This window comes from Colletotrichum godetiae, assembly GCF_030913485.1.
Source record: "Colletotrichum godetiae strain CBS 193.32 chromosome Unknown BDP55scaffold_25, whole genome shotgun sequence".
In the NCBI taxonomy this organism is placed as follows: domain Eukaryota; kingdom Fungi; phylum Ascomycota; class Sordariomycetes; order Glomerellales; family Glomerellaceae; genus Colletotrichum; species Colletotrichum godetiae.
Window position 1 is genome coordinate 588869 of NW_026851273.1, and position 13148 is coordinate 602016.

Consider the following 13148-nt stretch of genomic DNA (forward strand, 5'->3'; position numbering starts at 1 on the left):
GGTTGGGGGGCGATAGCCAGGCGGCGGGGGAGCTGGTGCCGCTGGTGGTGGAGGGAGGGACGATGATGGAGGAGGAGGCGGTGGCGGAGGAGGACCCCATCCGGGGGGTGGTGGTGGTGGTGGAAAGGACATCTCGACTCGATGGTTGACTCGTCTCGCCTGCGTGCGTTGAAGGAGGTCGTCAAAGTCGAGGAGTCGCAGTCGCGACTTTCAAGACGCGAAAGTCGTAAAGGAAAACGCAGCGCAATCCGACTCGATGCTCAGTGTCGGTCTGGAGCTGCGCTGGGATGGGAAAATTGGTCGAGTGGTCTCGCGGAAACTCGCGGTGATGAGACCTAGGGCGCAATGTTGTTGGTATTAGGCAATGGTTGATGAGTTCATCGACCTTGACCTCGCCGCGCCATCGAAATTTTTGGGTAATGCAGCTCTGTCCCGGGACGAGGAGGCCAATCGAATATGCGCTAGCCTGTTTCGGTGCAACTCCATCACGTGAGGACGTGAGCTCAAGTCACCTTACGGCGCCACAGATAGTCCGGCGGGCGACAGCTCGGGGCTCGGATCCATTTCTTTCGGATGTGGCTGGTGATGCTCCGGAGTGCACGGCCACACTCAGAAGGACAGGCAGAAGTGGCAAGGCAGGCACTCCTGGTGAACCAAAGGAAAGTGCCTGAAACTTTTCTAGTGGGGCTTCACCTTCTGCCACCCGTCAACCCCACATAGCCCAGCTAAAAAATTCCAAAACTGCGGCGGCAGAACACCCCGCTGCCACCTGGACCACGGTTTGCCAGCTGTCGTTCGCTAAACCCTCCTCCCCCACCAAAAATTCCCGTCAAATTCTTGCACAACCTGAATTTGAGGAGCCCCTCTCGACAGGTTGACCGAAGGCCCCCCGTGACAAGTCCCGACGACAACACAACTTCCGTCGATCCCGCGTTTCCCAGTCGCATCAGTCAAAACCGTCGCCTGCACGAATCGAAAAGCGATCGCCAAAATGTCTCGATTTTTCCGCGGCGGAGACGACAGCTCCACCGACTCGTCTTCCGACGAGGAGGAGCTTTACTCCGAGGAGGAGGAGGAGGAGGAGCAGCAAGATCAGGAGGACTCTGATGAGGAGGAGGAGGAGGATGACGACTCCGACTCTGATTCCGACGACAGTGAAGGTGGAAAGAAGGCCGGTGCCTCGCGTTTCCTTCGCGATGCTTCCTCAGACAGCGAAGACAGCGAAGACGAGGAGCGGGTAAAGGTCAAGAGTGCCAAGGATAAGCGCATCGAGGAGCTCGAGGCCACCATCAAGCTTATTGAGAACGGCCAAAAGATTGGTGACTGGGCTTCTATTTCCACAGGTAAGATACGACGGAATACCTCGAGATGCTGGAAACATGGGCGCTAACGTTGATGCGCAGAATTCGACAAGCTCAACCGCCAGGTCACAAAACTCCAAGATGATGGCAAGACCCCCAAGGTCTACATTAAGGCTGTTGTCGAGCTCGAGGAGTACATGAACGAGGCCATTGCCAAGCAGAAGGTCACTCCCAAGAACAGCAAGAGGCAGATGAACGCCACGTCTGCCCGTGGATTGAACGCCGTCAAGCAAAAGTTGAAGAAGGTCGTCAAGGACTACCAAGCCCAGGTCGATGCCTACAAGGCCAACAACGATGCCTTCATGGAGTCCGAGGAGGAAGAGGAGAAGCCCGCGCCCAAGCCCAAGAAGACTGCCCGCTTCGTCGACACCACCGAGGAGGCTGCCGAGGGCGACGACGACGAGGGCTTCGCCACCGTTGGAAAGGGCGGCCGCACTCTGCAGTTCACCCCCGAGAGCATCTTCAAGCACCTGAGAAGCATCATGGAGACTCGCGGTAAGAAGAACACCGACAAGCAGGAGCAGATCAAGATCATGGAGAAGCTCAACGAGATCGCCAACACACCCTACCAGAAGATCCGCGTTCTTCTCACCCTGGTCTCTACTCGCTTCGATCTCGGTTCCGGCGGTGCCTCCTATATGCCCGTCGAGCACTGGAAGGCTGCTGAGAAGGAGCTCAACTCTCTCCTCGAGGTCCTCGAGCAGAACAAGGACTACATCGTTGTTGAGAACGCCGAGGAGTGGGATGACGACGAGAAGCCCCCCGCGTTGGAGAAGGGCCAGAAGTACGTCAAGGTTCCTGGAAGCATCGTTTCCTACGTTGAGCGCCTCGACGACGAGCTCACTCGTTCCCTCCAAAATATCGATCCCCACACCTCCGAGTATATCGACCGCCTTACCGATGAGGGCGCCCTCTACAACACCATTTTCCGCGGCATGCTCTACTACGAGTACCTCCGCAAGGATGCCGAGCTCGAGATTCCCCAGGAGAGCATCAACCGTGTTGTCACTCGCCGCCTCGAGCACGTCTACTTCAAGCCCGCTCAGGTTGTCAAGATCCTCGAGGACAACTGCTGGAAGAACGTCCCCTCTACCGTCGAGTCCGTCATCACCCCCCGCGACGAGGCCCAGGACGCCAACAACCTCGTCAACGTCCTCTGCAACTACCTCTTCACCAACGCCGAGGGCATTCTCCGCGCTCGTGCTATGCTGTGCCAAGTTTACTTCCTTGCCCTGCACGACGAGTACTACAAGGCTCGTGACATGATGCTCATGTCTCACTTGCAAGAGAACATCCCCAACTTCGACGTCCTCTCTCAAATCCTCTACAACCGTACCCTTGTCCAGGTCGGTCTCTGTGCTTTCCGCCAGGGTCTCGTCTACGACGCCCAGAACACACTGCAGGAGATCTGCGGCAGTGGTCGCCAGAAAGAGTTGCTCGCTCAGGGTGTCATGATCCAGAGATACAGCCAGGTTTCACCCGAGCAGGAGAAGCTCGAGAAGCAGCGCCAGCTCCCCTTCCACATGCACATTAACCTCGAGCTTCTCGAGTGCGTGTACCTTACCTGCAGCATGCTCCTGGAGATTCCCCTCCTGGCGCAGACTGGCTCCTCCCCCGACGTCAAGAAGCGTGTTATTAGCAAGACCTACCGCCGCATGCTCGAGTACCACGAGCGCCAGATCTTCACTGGCCCTCCCGAGAACACGAGAGATCACGTTATGCAGGCTTCCAAGGCCTTGGCTGCTGGCGAGTGGAAGAAGTCCACCACCTTTATCCACAGCATCAAGATTTGGGATCTCATGCCCAACACCGAGGACATCAAGACCATGCTCTCCAAGCAGATCCAGGAGGAGGGTCTGCGGACATACCTCTTCACCTACGCTCCCTTCTACGACACCCTGGCCGTGGAGACTCTGAGCAACATGTTCGAGCTGGACGCCAGCAAGGTCCTCGCGATTGTCAGCAAGATGATCAGCCACGAGGAGCTCGCCGCCTCCCTCGACCAGGTCACATCGACCGTCATCTTCCGCAAGGGCGTCGAGCTCAGCCGTCTGCAGAGCCTGGCCCTCACCCTCTCAGACAAGGCCAGCGCGCTCATCGAGACCAACGAGCGGACACTGGAGCAGCGCACCCAGGGCTCTGCCAACGCGTTCGAGAGACAGGGCGGCCGCGGCGGCCGTGGCGGACGCGGTGGTGCGAGGGGCGGCAACAGAGGAGGCGCGAGAACGGGCGGCAACCCCCAACGGCAGGCCGGCGGTACTCAGTTCACGGGCGGCGCGTTGGGTGCTGCGGTCCGGGGTTGAGAGAGTGAAAGAGAGAGAGATGAGTGGAAGAATTGAAACGGGGGTTCCTGGGGTTTTCACGCTTGTATCTTGCATTAGGGTTGGGTTGCTTAATCCAAAATACCGGCCGCGCGGGGTTCCAGAAAGAAAAAAGAGCCTTGGCTGGTTAGGTGTTTGTAGCTTCAGGGAATAGAAGCTGATAGAGTTACGTCACGTCCACGATGCAGAGTGTGTATGAATGTCACGATTTAGCCGTTACCACGAATGATGGCTTTCCCTAGGCGGTTTCCCGATTTGTAGCAGCCGTAGAGTAGAAAGACACCAAGTTCTAGAATTTTCCTCTCCACGAGCAACACAGTAATCTTGATGTGGTTGTTCGTCCAAAGATTATGTATGTCGGATTCCAGGCTTCCCCTCGCGAACTTACACGGTCGACCAGGCTTAATGGTGGCAGAGGATTGGGTTTCGGGGGATCTCCAACTTAACCCAAATTTCACACTCCCCTCAGCCTCAGCCGTATCTGACAAGAACACAGTCCACAACCCCATGAAAGGTGCCCCGTCCGCTGCGAAATGACCTGCAATCAACGAATCTCGTCCTCCGAGCAGATTATGAGCTTTCTTGAACTCTCTTCCTGGTTCCCGAGTCAACAATGGGTCCTCGGATCCATCAAATAACCCGCCTTGCTAGCTCAATCGGTAGAGCGTGAGACTCTTAATCTCAAGGTTGCGGGTTCGACCCCCGCGTGAGGCTCAAATCCTCACCGCGATTGGCAAAGCCACTCTTCGGGTTATCATTTTACTTTTTTTCATCTTTATTGATGGCTGGCCATGTTGCTGCTTTGCTATGGAGGATATGCTCCTTGTGGGGGGGGTTTAGAATGCAGTGGATTTTTTCTTCGGTCAAGATTCTACGCTGGTTGTCTATTCCCCCGGGTGGAGGTAAAAAGGGTCTCTTTGTAAATCACATCTCAAATCGAGATACGACCCGAGGGTGACTTTCCTACTTGGATACCTCTCACTTCTCAAACCTTGAGGATTCTCACAAGTCCGTTCGTCTACGTACAGCTTTCGGCATTCCAACTAAATGTCTTGAAGATGCTAAAGCAAAATAAAAGGGGAAGGAAGGTAAGGCCATCGCTTTCCTCTTTTGACTGGGTAATATCAATACTTATGACCTTACCTTTCCGTCCTGTACGTAGACCTAGCACGCTAATCTTTGCGACGATCCACACGAGAGCGGTTGACGAGGAAGTTGAGTCAATCACGGAGAGAAAAAACTCGGCGATTAGATGGATCGATAAGATAATGACACCATTGTGTAGAAATGTGGACAATGTGTGTCGTAATCTCCTCACACCCTCCACTTAGCATCCCATGCATCCCATTCATGGCGAAGAACATGTCGGGAATAGGTCTTTGATGATCGGACTTTGACGCCAATATGGATTCTCCTTGGTGTTCGGACAAGCCCCGTGGAAGAATGCATCCATAAAGTTGACAGACTCCACCGAAAACGAGTGAGGCTGCGAGGTATACATGACGAACATTGCCAGAGCCAGAAGGGTGTGTGCGCGTTTAAAAATTTGATCTGATAACGGCCAAAATCCGGGGCAGCATTAGGTGAGCACGTTCCTCTGATTCCTTGATTCCCTTCTCTTTCATTCCGAGCTAGAGTTCCGAGCCCTCTCCACCAAAACCCGCCGCAGTTGCCGAATCAAATTCAACCGAGGTCATTCTGGCACCCACTTCAATGCCGAACAACCTGAACTTTCCAGAGGTCTGCTGCAGCAGAACGGATACAGGATAAGTACCTTACAAGCTGCACTGTACCAGTGCAGCAGCATCGGCCCGCCGCCGGTAGCAACGCCATCTTTGCCTTTGGTCGCACAAACATGAGCCGAAGGAGCTTGACCTGCTCTAACGAGTCTCTTAGGCGATTACCTAGCTACCTGCCGGTCACATACCAGTAAACCCTGTGACCATCCATGGCATCCATCGGCGTGTGCCGTCGGTAAAACCAGCACTGCAACGAGCATCCACCTCGGCGCATGAACATGGCTAATTGGGACAACGGCCTTGGGTTCTTCTTGCAGCTGCCAGCTGGACTTTATTTTAGCGTTCCCTTGCCCGTCTCTTTCCTCTTCCTCTCTTCTGATTTAGAGAGAGCGATTTTTGGGGGTGATTTCACTTGCGTCGGGGTTTTCTTTTGCAACACCATAGCTCCTTCCACTTTCTAGAGGGACCCGTCCTTCTTCACAAGCTTGCCATTGACGTGACGTCGAACAGAGAAGAGAACCCACACACAGCTTTCCCTCCCGCCTTTCTCTCTCTCTCTCTCTCGCCCTCCGATCTTCGGGATAAAGCTTTACCACCGACACCGAGCTCGAGAACAGGACCCTACCTTACTCAGGAGCTTCTCACCCACAAACCCTTGATCGTCGTGAGACTTTTTTTTTCCCCTGTGTCTCCCGTCTTCTCTTCTTTTTCCTCGGACGGAAGGGAAACCACCACAGATCGGGTTCCACGAGACGAAAAGAAAAGAAAAAAGTCCACCCAAAACGACGGCCATCGGCCCTCATTCGTATTCGCCCAACATGTCCACAGAAGCAGCCGACCAGGCGCCCGCCGTCTCCGACCTCCCCTCCGGCGACCCCATCCCCGCCGCACCCGCGCCGCCGACCGCCGCATCACCAGCCTCAGCAACCCCAAAAGGCACGACGACCAAGAAACCCACCCTCGGCCAGCTCCTCGCCGCGACGCCCTCCAACGTCGACGCCTTCGTCGCCCACCTGAACCGCTGCTTCGCGACCCCGTCCGGCATCGACGCCGTCCTCTGCTTCCTCTGCTACACCTCGCGCTTCTCCGCCTCCGTCATCGACTCCCTCAGCGCCTCCGCCCTCCGCCACTCGGCCCGCAAGCTTGTTGCCCTCGCCTTCTCCCTCCCGCCCGACACCACCATCCTTCTCAGCAAAGCGCCGCCCGCTGCCGCTGCTGCGAGCCGCGGCATGCGCGTCGCGGGACACTTGAGGGCGCTGGCATCGCTGCTGAGCGAGGCGCGCACGATTACGAGGTTGTGGGCTCTGCTGCCGCTGTACCTCTGGCTACGCCGCCTCATGACGACGCCGAGCATCACGGAGGAACAAAAAGAAAAGGGCGACAAATACGCGGCGTCCGAGGCGGCGCTGGATAGAGCGCTCTCGTGGCTGCAGGTCGTGGCGTGTCTGATCTTGCAGTCGCTCGAGAGCTCGTCGTATCTTGCGTCCAAGGGGGTGCTGCCGATGACGCCCAAGCAGCAGGGGACGGCGGCGCGGTGGAGCGTGCGGTTCTGGTCCGTGTTTGTGGGCAGTGAGCTCGGCCGGCTGGCGATTGAGAAGCTGAGGCGGCGGGCCAAGATTGGGCGCGGGGAGCTTGAGGTGAGCAGCGGGGAGTACAAGGAGTGGGCGGACGTTTGGGGACGGACGCTGGCGAGGCAGGCTTCGTGGTTCCCGTTGACGGTACACTGGAGTATGGATAAGGGGTTCGTGCCGGAGATGGGGATTGGGTTGTTGGGGAGCATTCCTGGTATTGTGCAGATGCGGCAGCTGTGGAAGGAGACTGCTTGAGGGGGGTGTGGCCAGATGTAGATTTGGAAGAGTGGGAGGAGTCTCTCGAATAAGACTGGGATCGAACGAAGAGGTGCATACATATGAGACGGATAGACGCACCATACCGCCACTATCGAGACAGCTTTCCTGTGGAAAGCTAGGTGGTGTCAGAATCTGTCGTGACGCGGGCGATCTGCTCGCTGGTGTTGGGTACGAATTTTCCATTTCATGTTTATGATATAATAGATGTCAATATTTTTTTACCAAAGAATCAAATCCCAAAGCACAAAACGCTATGCCCTTGACCTCTCTCTCCTTCCCTCTCTGTTCCCGGTTTCAACGCCAATGCAATGTGGTGTTTACATGGGCATCCTCCTAACCTCCTCCATCGTCCAATACTTTCTCATATTCTCCGCCCCCAACGTCTCTACCTCCTGATCAAGATGTGTCCAGAGCACCTCGCCCCAACTATCCATCTTCTCTTTAAGAACGCCCAACTCGAGCTCCGTTTCGCGGTCGCGGCAGGCGCGGAGGTAGGCCTCGAACTTGTCCATGCCGTCGTGGATCTGCTTGTGCTGCTTGAGCAGCTCGCCGCCGCGGCCGCCGCGGAACTCGGGCATGCGGCGGGCGAGCATGGGGAAGACGTGGGCTTCTTCGATGCCGTGGTGGGCTGTGAGGTGGCGGGTGAATTGAAGGCCCGTGTCGAGGAATTGTTTGAGGGACATATTTTGGGGGCGGCGGTTTGTCGTTGCTGCTGTGTGGAGGAGGGTCCATTGGTGGCGGAAGTGGTTGTGCTTGGTTGTTGGTCAGTTTTGACTCATTCGATTTAGGAATGGGGAGGGTTGAGGGTGGTGAGAGAGGTGAGGTTTGAGAGTGATGAGTGGCACGATGTATTGGGAGTGAGTGCCTTACAAAGTAATTCATCTTTTCTGCCATTTGGTTGTAGACCTTGAACTCGGCCGGGGTCAGAGGGGGTAATTCAGGCTTGGCCGGCGCAGTCTCCTCCGCCGATGGTGCTGCCGCCGCCGCCGGCGTTGCTTGCGTTTGTTCAGTCGCGCTGGAGGACATTGTGTTGAAGGTACGGATATTCCGAAGCTCAGGGAATTGAGTGTTTGCGAATGCGCAGCAATGCGGGCTCTGAGCCGGGTTGGGATGACGACGGGGTCTGGAGATGAGATGAACTGCGCGGGCGCGGGTGCTTTGCGATAAAACTCTGCTCACAGAAACGACTACTTTCATGGTATTTTGGAGAAACACTTGCAGTTCACAAGAAGTTTCTTTTCTGTTTTATTTTCATGGAGGGGGAGGGGCGGTTGTTTCTAGAGGTTTTATCCCAGGATCATGCGCGCGCGCGCGCGCGCGCACCCACGCCGTCGCCGCCGCCCCTCCATCCGAGCAATGTGCTAGGCATGTAGGAATTGCCCGCGGCGGGTAGGCTAAACTGTTCACAGATGGGTTTACAGAAAGTAGCCCCTGCAAGTACACCGCGCGGCTGATGGTGCTTGGATTTGGGGTTTTTTGGATTGGCCCGCCAGCTTTCCGTTTTGAAGACTTGGAGAGAGTGAGACGAGACTTGTGGCGCGCGCTCGTTGGAAGCCCCATCTCGGGACCTCACTCTCGAGACTTTATCATACCGCCTCAACCAACCTACAACTTGACTTCTTCTATTGGAAGAAAAACATTCTGGAAAACTGAGACTTAACGATCGATACTCACCGTAACTACCAGTGTCCCATTCCGCGATTGCACCTCATTGGTTTGAAGAGATTTCATTTCGGCGTTCTCAGATTGGCTGGTGGCCCTCTTACCCTCCTTACTCAGCTCTTTGCAAGCGGCGGCGGTGCGGCAGTCACATTTCGCGACTCGCTCTTTGGCGCCGGGGGTGAATCCACACTTCGCTCTCATTTACCCTTGCACCCGTGACCGCGCGCGGTATCCGACCTCCAGCTCCATTCGCAAGCATCGGCATCCGATATTGTCCGTTCAGTGAAGCTCCGCTCCGGACCGGCGTCCCCTCTTCCGTCACACCTGTGCTCCGTGCACCGTAGCGGGTCCCATCCCACCTCCGGCCCTTTGGCCAGTCTACGTACCGGGGTGTCTGCGCTCATCACGTGCTCTCTAGCCTATGCGGCATGCGGGGGCAGACTTGCACTGCACTTTTAACACATGCAAAAGTAAGTAGTGAGGAGAGTAGACCAACTTGTGGCAGTTATCCTTACGGCATTCGATGCTGACTGTTTTCAATTGGTCCGCCACGTTAGCACGGCTCGCTGAAAGTTGGTCGATTCCGCCGGCCCGCCGTCCCCCGGGTCCCCACCATCACAGGCAGCAGCAGGCAACAGCAACAGCCGGCCATGGGCAAAGGGAGGACTTACAAGCAAACGTGACCTCGTGACAGTCTCGCGTTCTCCCATTTAGCTTCTGCCACAATTTGATGCCAGTCTCAGCTGAACTTTGCCTTCGAGACGTGGTCGCAGCCTAATTCGAACCACTGTCCCATCATCGGGCTTTCGAGCCCTGAAATTATCCCTCTTGGCAATCATTACGACAACTTTTCAACCAATGTACAAGACCTCGAGATTCTTCCGCACTATGAGAGCAAAGTTCTTCTGCGATTCCATCATCTCATCTTTTGTATTGCTGCGATCGGGCATTCAATCGAGGTCGTTCTCATCGCTTCAGTGTAAACTTGGCCTCAATTCACCGCAAAGGGAATCGAAAGCAGCCGATATGTCGTCCACGTTGACTGTCCGCGAGCGGCTCGCCCTCTGCAAGTGGGCTCATAGCCTACCTGGCCACATCACTCCGAGCCTCCCTCGCGGTGCCGAATGGGCCAAGAGCGAGTTCGGAAAGGATGTGCCCGAAGCCGTCATCCGGACCGTCCTAGACCGCGCGGACACGTTGGACGACTTCCATGCCTATGTAAGGACCTCCTCATCCAACACTCCCTTTCTACATAACAAGCAGCAATGACTAATCAGAATGAAGAACGACGGCGAGATTGCCCCCCTGATCCGTCCAGGTTTCGGGAAACTTTTCTGGGACATGCCCGATGACGATGCTGCGTTCCCCAGCGCCGTTCAGGAGTGGAAGGCAGCGACCATGACGTGGGCGGAGATCGCCATCTTGTGGTTCGTTGAGAAGATCACGAACAAGCCCGATTGGCATGTCAAGGTCTTTAATGAGGAGATTGTCGCCAAGTGGAAGCAGGAGGTCATGGCTGTGGACTGGAGAGCCGCGGGTCTTGAGTATGCCTATTTTGACGAAGATCTGTTCAAGTTTGTAAGTGCCTGGATTCACCTGGCTCCTTGTGAGAAACTGGCTCCTAACTGGTAATGCAGGCTCTTGCTGAGCTTCGTGAGAAGGCTACGCTGTATGAAGCTACTGGCTTGACCCCCGTCTTCGATGCCTCGTCCGTCGTCATCAAGTCTGACAACGCCATCACCCCGGAGGTAAAGGAGGAACTTCGAAAGGGCGTAGCTGCTCTCGAAAACGTCGCTGAAAACGAAAAGGACTGGCATCCCGGCAGCGACGGCAAGGTCTTGGACCTTGTCCACCCTTCCCTCTGGCCTCTTGTCTTTGGCAAGTCTCGTATCGTCTCCGATAAGCGCATCCTGCTAAAGGACACTCTGGCGGCATGCGGCACGGGAGATGTCATTGCCGCTCCTACGAATGCCACAGACTCATCCAGAGGGCTGTGGTCCGTCAAGTTCCAGTGGCTCCCGTGCGACATTGATATCGAGGAGGGAAAACCAAAGATTATGAGCTACATCAACAACCTGCACCCGCAGCACCATGCCGGCCTCTACACCACGATCGAAAAGGTGCTCGAGAAATCTCTGCCCATGTGGGATCTGATCTACAGATGGCACGAAGACTACGAGACCCTCCGCATCCCCTGTGGATCAGCCAGGAGGAAATGTCTGGTAAACTGTGCCTCATACTGCTGTCCCCAAAACCGCCCACTAGATCCAGACGAAGACGAGCGTGACGAGGATTATATCGACGACGCCGTCTACGAAAGCGACGAGGAGCCCAGCCGCGAAGTCGAGAGAAGAGACAAGATCTGGTACTCGGCCACCCACCCCATCGAGAAGCCGCCCGTCCCCGAGTACAAGCCCATGGAGCTCCAGCCCAAAGACGTCAACCTCACCTCGGGCTTCTTCAACCACGCCGACCGCATCCAGGTCATTGTCAAGCTCGCCAACATCCACCTCACGCCCGAGAAGCCTACGTACGACGGCGGGTCATGGCACATTGAGGGTCAGCTGAACGAGCACATCGCCGCCACGGCGCTCTACTACTACGACAACGAGAACATCACCGACAGCCACCTCGCGTTCCGCACCGTCGCCGATAAAGAAGAGCTCATGGGGGAGCTGAATTACGAGCAGAACGATTACTACAGCATCGACCGGACGTTCGCGATCAACTCCCACGCGGACACGAACCAGCACCTCGGCAGCGTGCTCACGCGCGAGGATAGGCTCCTCGCGTTCCCCAACGTCTACCAGCACTGCGTTGCGCCGTTCGAGCTCGTTGACAAGACCAAGGCGGGCCACCGCAAGATCCTCGCGCTGTTCCTCGTGGACCCACGGATCCCTATCATTGGCACGGCCAACGTGCCGCCGCAGCAGATGGGGTGGTGGAAGGAAGGGGCCACGCCGGGGGACAGGCTGGGATCGCTGCCGCCGGAGGTTACGGAGATGGTGTTTAATAATATGGATTTCCCGATTGGGATTGAAGAGGCGAAGAGGATACGGGCTGATTTGATGAAGGAGAGGACGACGATTGCCGAGGATGGGATGAGGATGATGACGAATGGGGAGTGGAACTTTTGTGAGCACTGAGTCTCACGTAACGGCCCGTTTTACATTGGCATTGAGGGAGGTGACCGCTCAAATGTCACGGCGGTGAAGGGAAGAAATCGGGAGCTACGATCAGGCGTTACTTCACCGGCCTGAAAGTTGGCACCAGAAATGTCAATAGCTGTGCAAATCGTCACAACCCAGCCTCAGCTCATAATTATGGTTGTGATCCGATTGGAGGATCGAACGGCATCTTGCTTTCCCGCAGTAAGACAAGTGGGTTTTGTCTCGTACTGTCTACCAATACGTTGGTTGATTGTGAGACATTGAGAAATTGACACCAGAGCACAAAAGAGGAACGCAGGTGACGGAGTCACCACAGTGGAACGCAAAGGCCAGAAAGGCCGCACAGTCACGGAGGTGCCAAAGCACCGAAGGGATACAAGCGGAGCGGAAGCAGAACGCAGGTGCTTTAGCACCGTAGTGGAGCGTGAGCGGGAGCGGTAGAGCAGAGCGGAGGTGGTGAAGCCACCGGATGCGGAGCGGGTTAGAGGGGTTCGGGTGCCCGGAGGTGGATGCGGAGCAGTCACCGCAGGGGGAGCCAACGAAGTGGAGCGCAGGCAAGGCGGAGCGCAAGCGAAGACGCAGCTGAAGTGCAACGCAGTGGAGCGACTTAAAAGAGAGGTTCTCACGACAAGCATTGTCAATGAACATCACGATAAAATACTATTTTAATTGAAGCTGTCCCAACAGCTGGAACACCTACGGCTTCGCCTTCGGAGTCACGGGGTTCCACCCCGTCCCCCAATTTTCACATCTCTACTTCAGTCCTCCGGAGGTGATCAGTTTAGTGGTAGCCGGGAAGCCCGGCCTAACTACTATTTGGGCAATAACCCTTCTAAGGGTATATAGTTCTACTTCATTTCATTTCATTCATTATCCTCCTTCTAGTCGGTTCAGTGGCCACCAAGCCACGGCGACCCAGCGCCTCCACCAAAGCAGGCACCAGCCGCTGCTCGCTGGCATCTAGGCAGAAACACTTACGGTCTACCACCGTATCGGTCCACAGCCGACGAGACCCAATCTCTGCCTCCACTTCTCGCTGAAGCTC

The 13148-nt window shown here is 56.0% G+C and overlaps 5 protein-coding genes and 1 non-coding gene across 6 annotated transcripts; 4 read left to right on the top strand and 2 right to left on the bottom strand.

Annotated features, from left to right (window-relative positions):
- Positions 1-991: 991 nt before the first annotated feature.
- BDP55DRAFT_553988 (eukaryotic translation initiation factor 3 subunit 8) lies at positions 992-3664 on the top strand (the record flags this gene model as incomplete). Its single annotated transcript, XM_060569349.1, has 2 exons — positions 992-1343; positions 1404-3664. The coding sequence occupies 2 exons, from the start codon at positions 992-994 to the stop codon at positions 3662-3664; spliced, it is 2613 nt and encodes an 870-aa protein (XP_060428631.1).
- A 659-nt stretch (positions 3665-4323) lies between these two features.
- Positions 4324-4396, top strand: BDP55DRAFT_t201. Its single transcript has one exon. It is a non-coding gene; the product is annotated as a tRNA-Lys (tRNA).
- Positions 4397-6239: 1843 nt separating this feature from the next.
- Positions 6240-7247, top strand: BDP55DRAFT_729641 (peroxin 11C; the record flags this gene model as incomplete). Its single annotated transcript, XM_060579592.1, has 1 exon — positions 6240-7247. The coding sequence occupies one exon, from the start codon at positions 6240-6242 to the stop codon at positions 7245-7247; it is 1008 nt and encodes a 335-aa protein (XP_060428632.1).
- Positions 7248-7533: 286 nt separating this feature from the next.
- Positions 7534-8605, bottom strand: BDP55DRAFT_667038 (uncharacterized protein). The gene is made up of 2 exons (XM_060575142.1): positions 8142-8605; positions 7534-8023 (listed from the first exon to the last, which is right to left on the bottom strand). The coding sequence occupies exons 1-2, from the start codon at positions 8466-8468 to the stop codon at positions 7589-7591; spliced, it is 762 nt and encodes a 253-aa protein (XP_060428633.1). The 5' UTR covers positions 8469-8605; the 3' UTR covers positions 7534-7588.
- Positions 8606-9959: 1354 nt separating this feature from the next.
- On the top strand, positions 9960-12079 carry BDP55DRAFT_694680 (uncharacterized protein; the record flags this gene model as incomplete). The annotated part of the gene is made up of 3 exons (XM_060577382.1): positions 9960-10151; positions 10218-10511; positions 10571-12079. 3 exons carry the CDS (start codon positions 9960-9962, stop codon positions 12077-12079), a joined length of 1995 nt encoding a protein of 664 aa, XP_060428634.1.
- Positions 12080-12161: 82 nt separating this feature from the next.
- BDP55DRAFT_179466 (uncharacterized protein) lies at positions 12162-12847 on the bottom strand. Its single transcript, XM_060565811.1, has one exon. The coding sequence runs from the start codon at positions 12736-12738 to the stop codon at positions 12244-12246; it is 495 nt and encodes a 164-aa protein (XP_060428635.1). The 5' UTR covers positions 12739-12847; the 3' UTR covers positions 12162-12243.
- Between the last annotated feature and the right edge of the window lie 301 nt (positions 12848-13148).

Coding starts and splice junctions, on each gene's coding strand:
- BDP55DRAFT_667038 (XM_060575142.1), bottom strand. CDS start 8,468: ATGAAAGTAGTCGTTTCTGTGAGCAGAGTTTTATCGCAAAGCACCCGC. Junction 8,024..8,141: donor CAGAAAAGATGAATTACTTT/GTAAGGCACTCA, acceptor CCAACAACCAAG/CACAACCACTTCCGCCACCA.
- BDP55DRAFT_179466 (XM_060565811.1), bottom strand. CDS start 12,738: ATGCTTGTCGTGAGAACCTCTCTTTTAAGTCGCTCCACTGCGTTGCAC.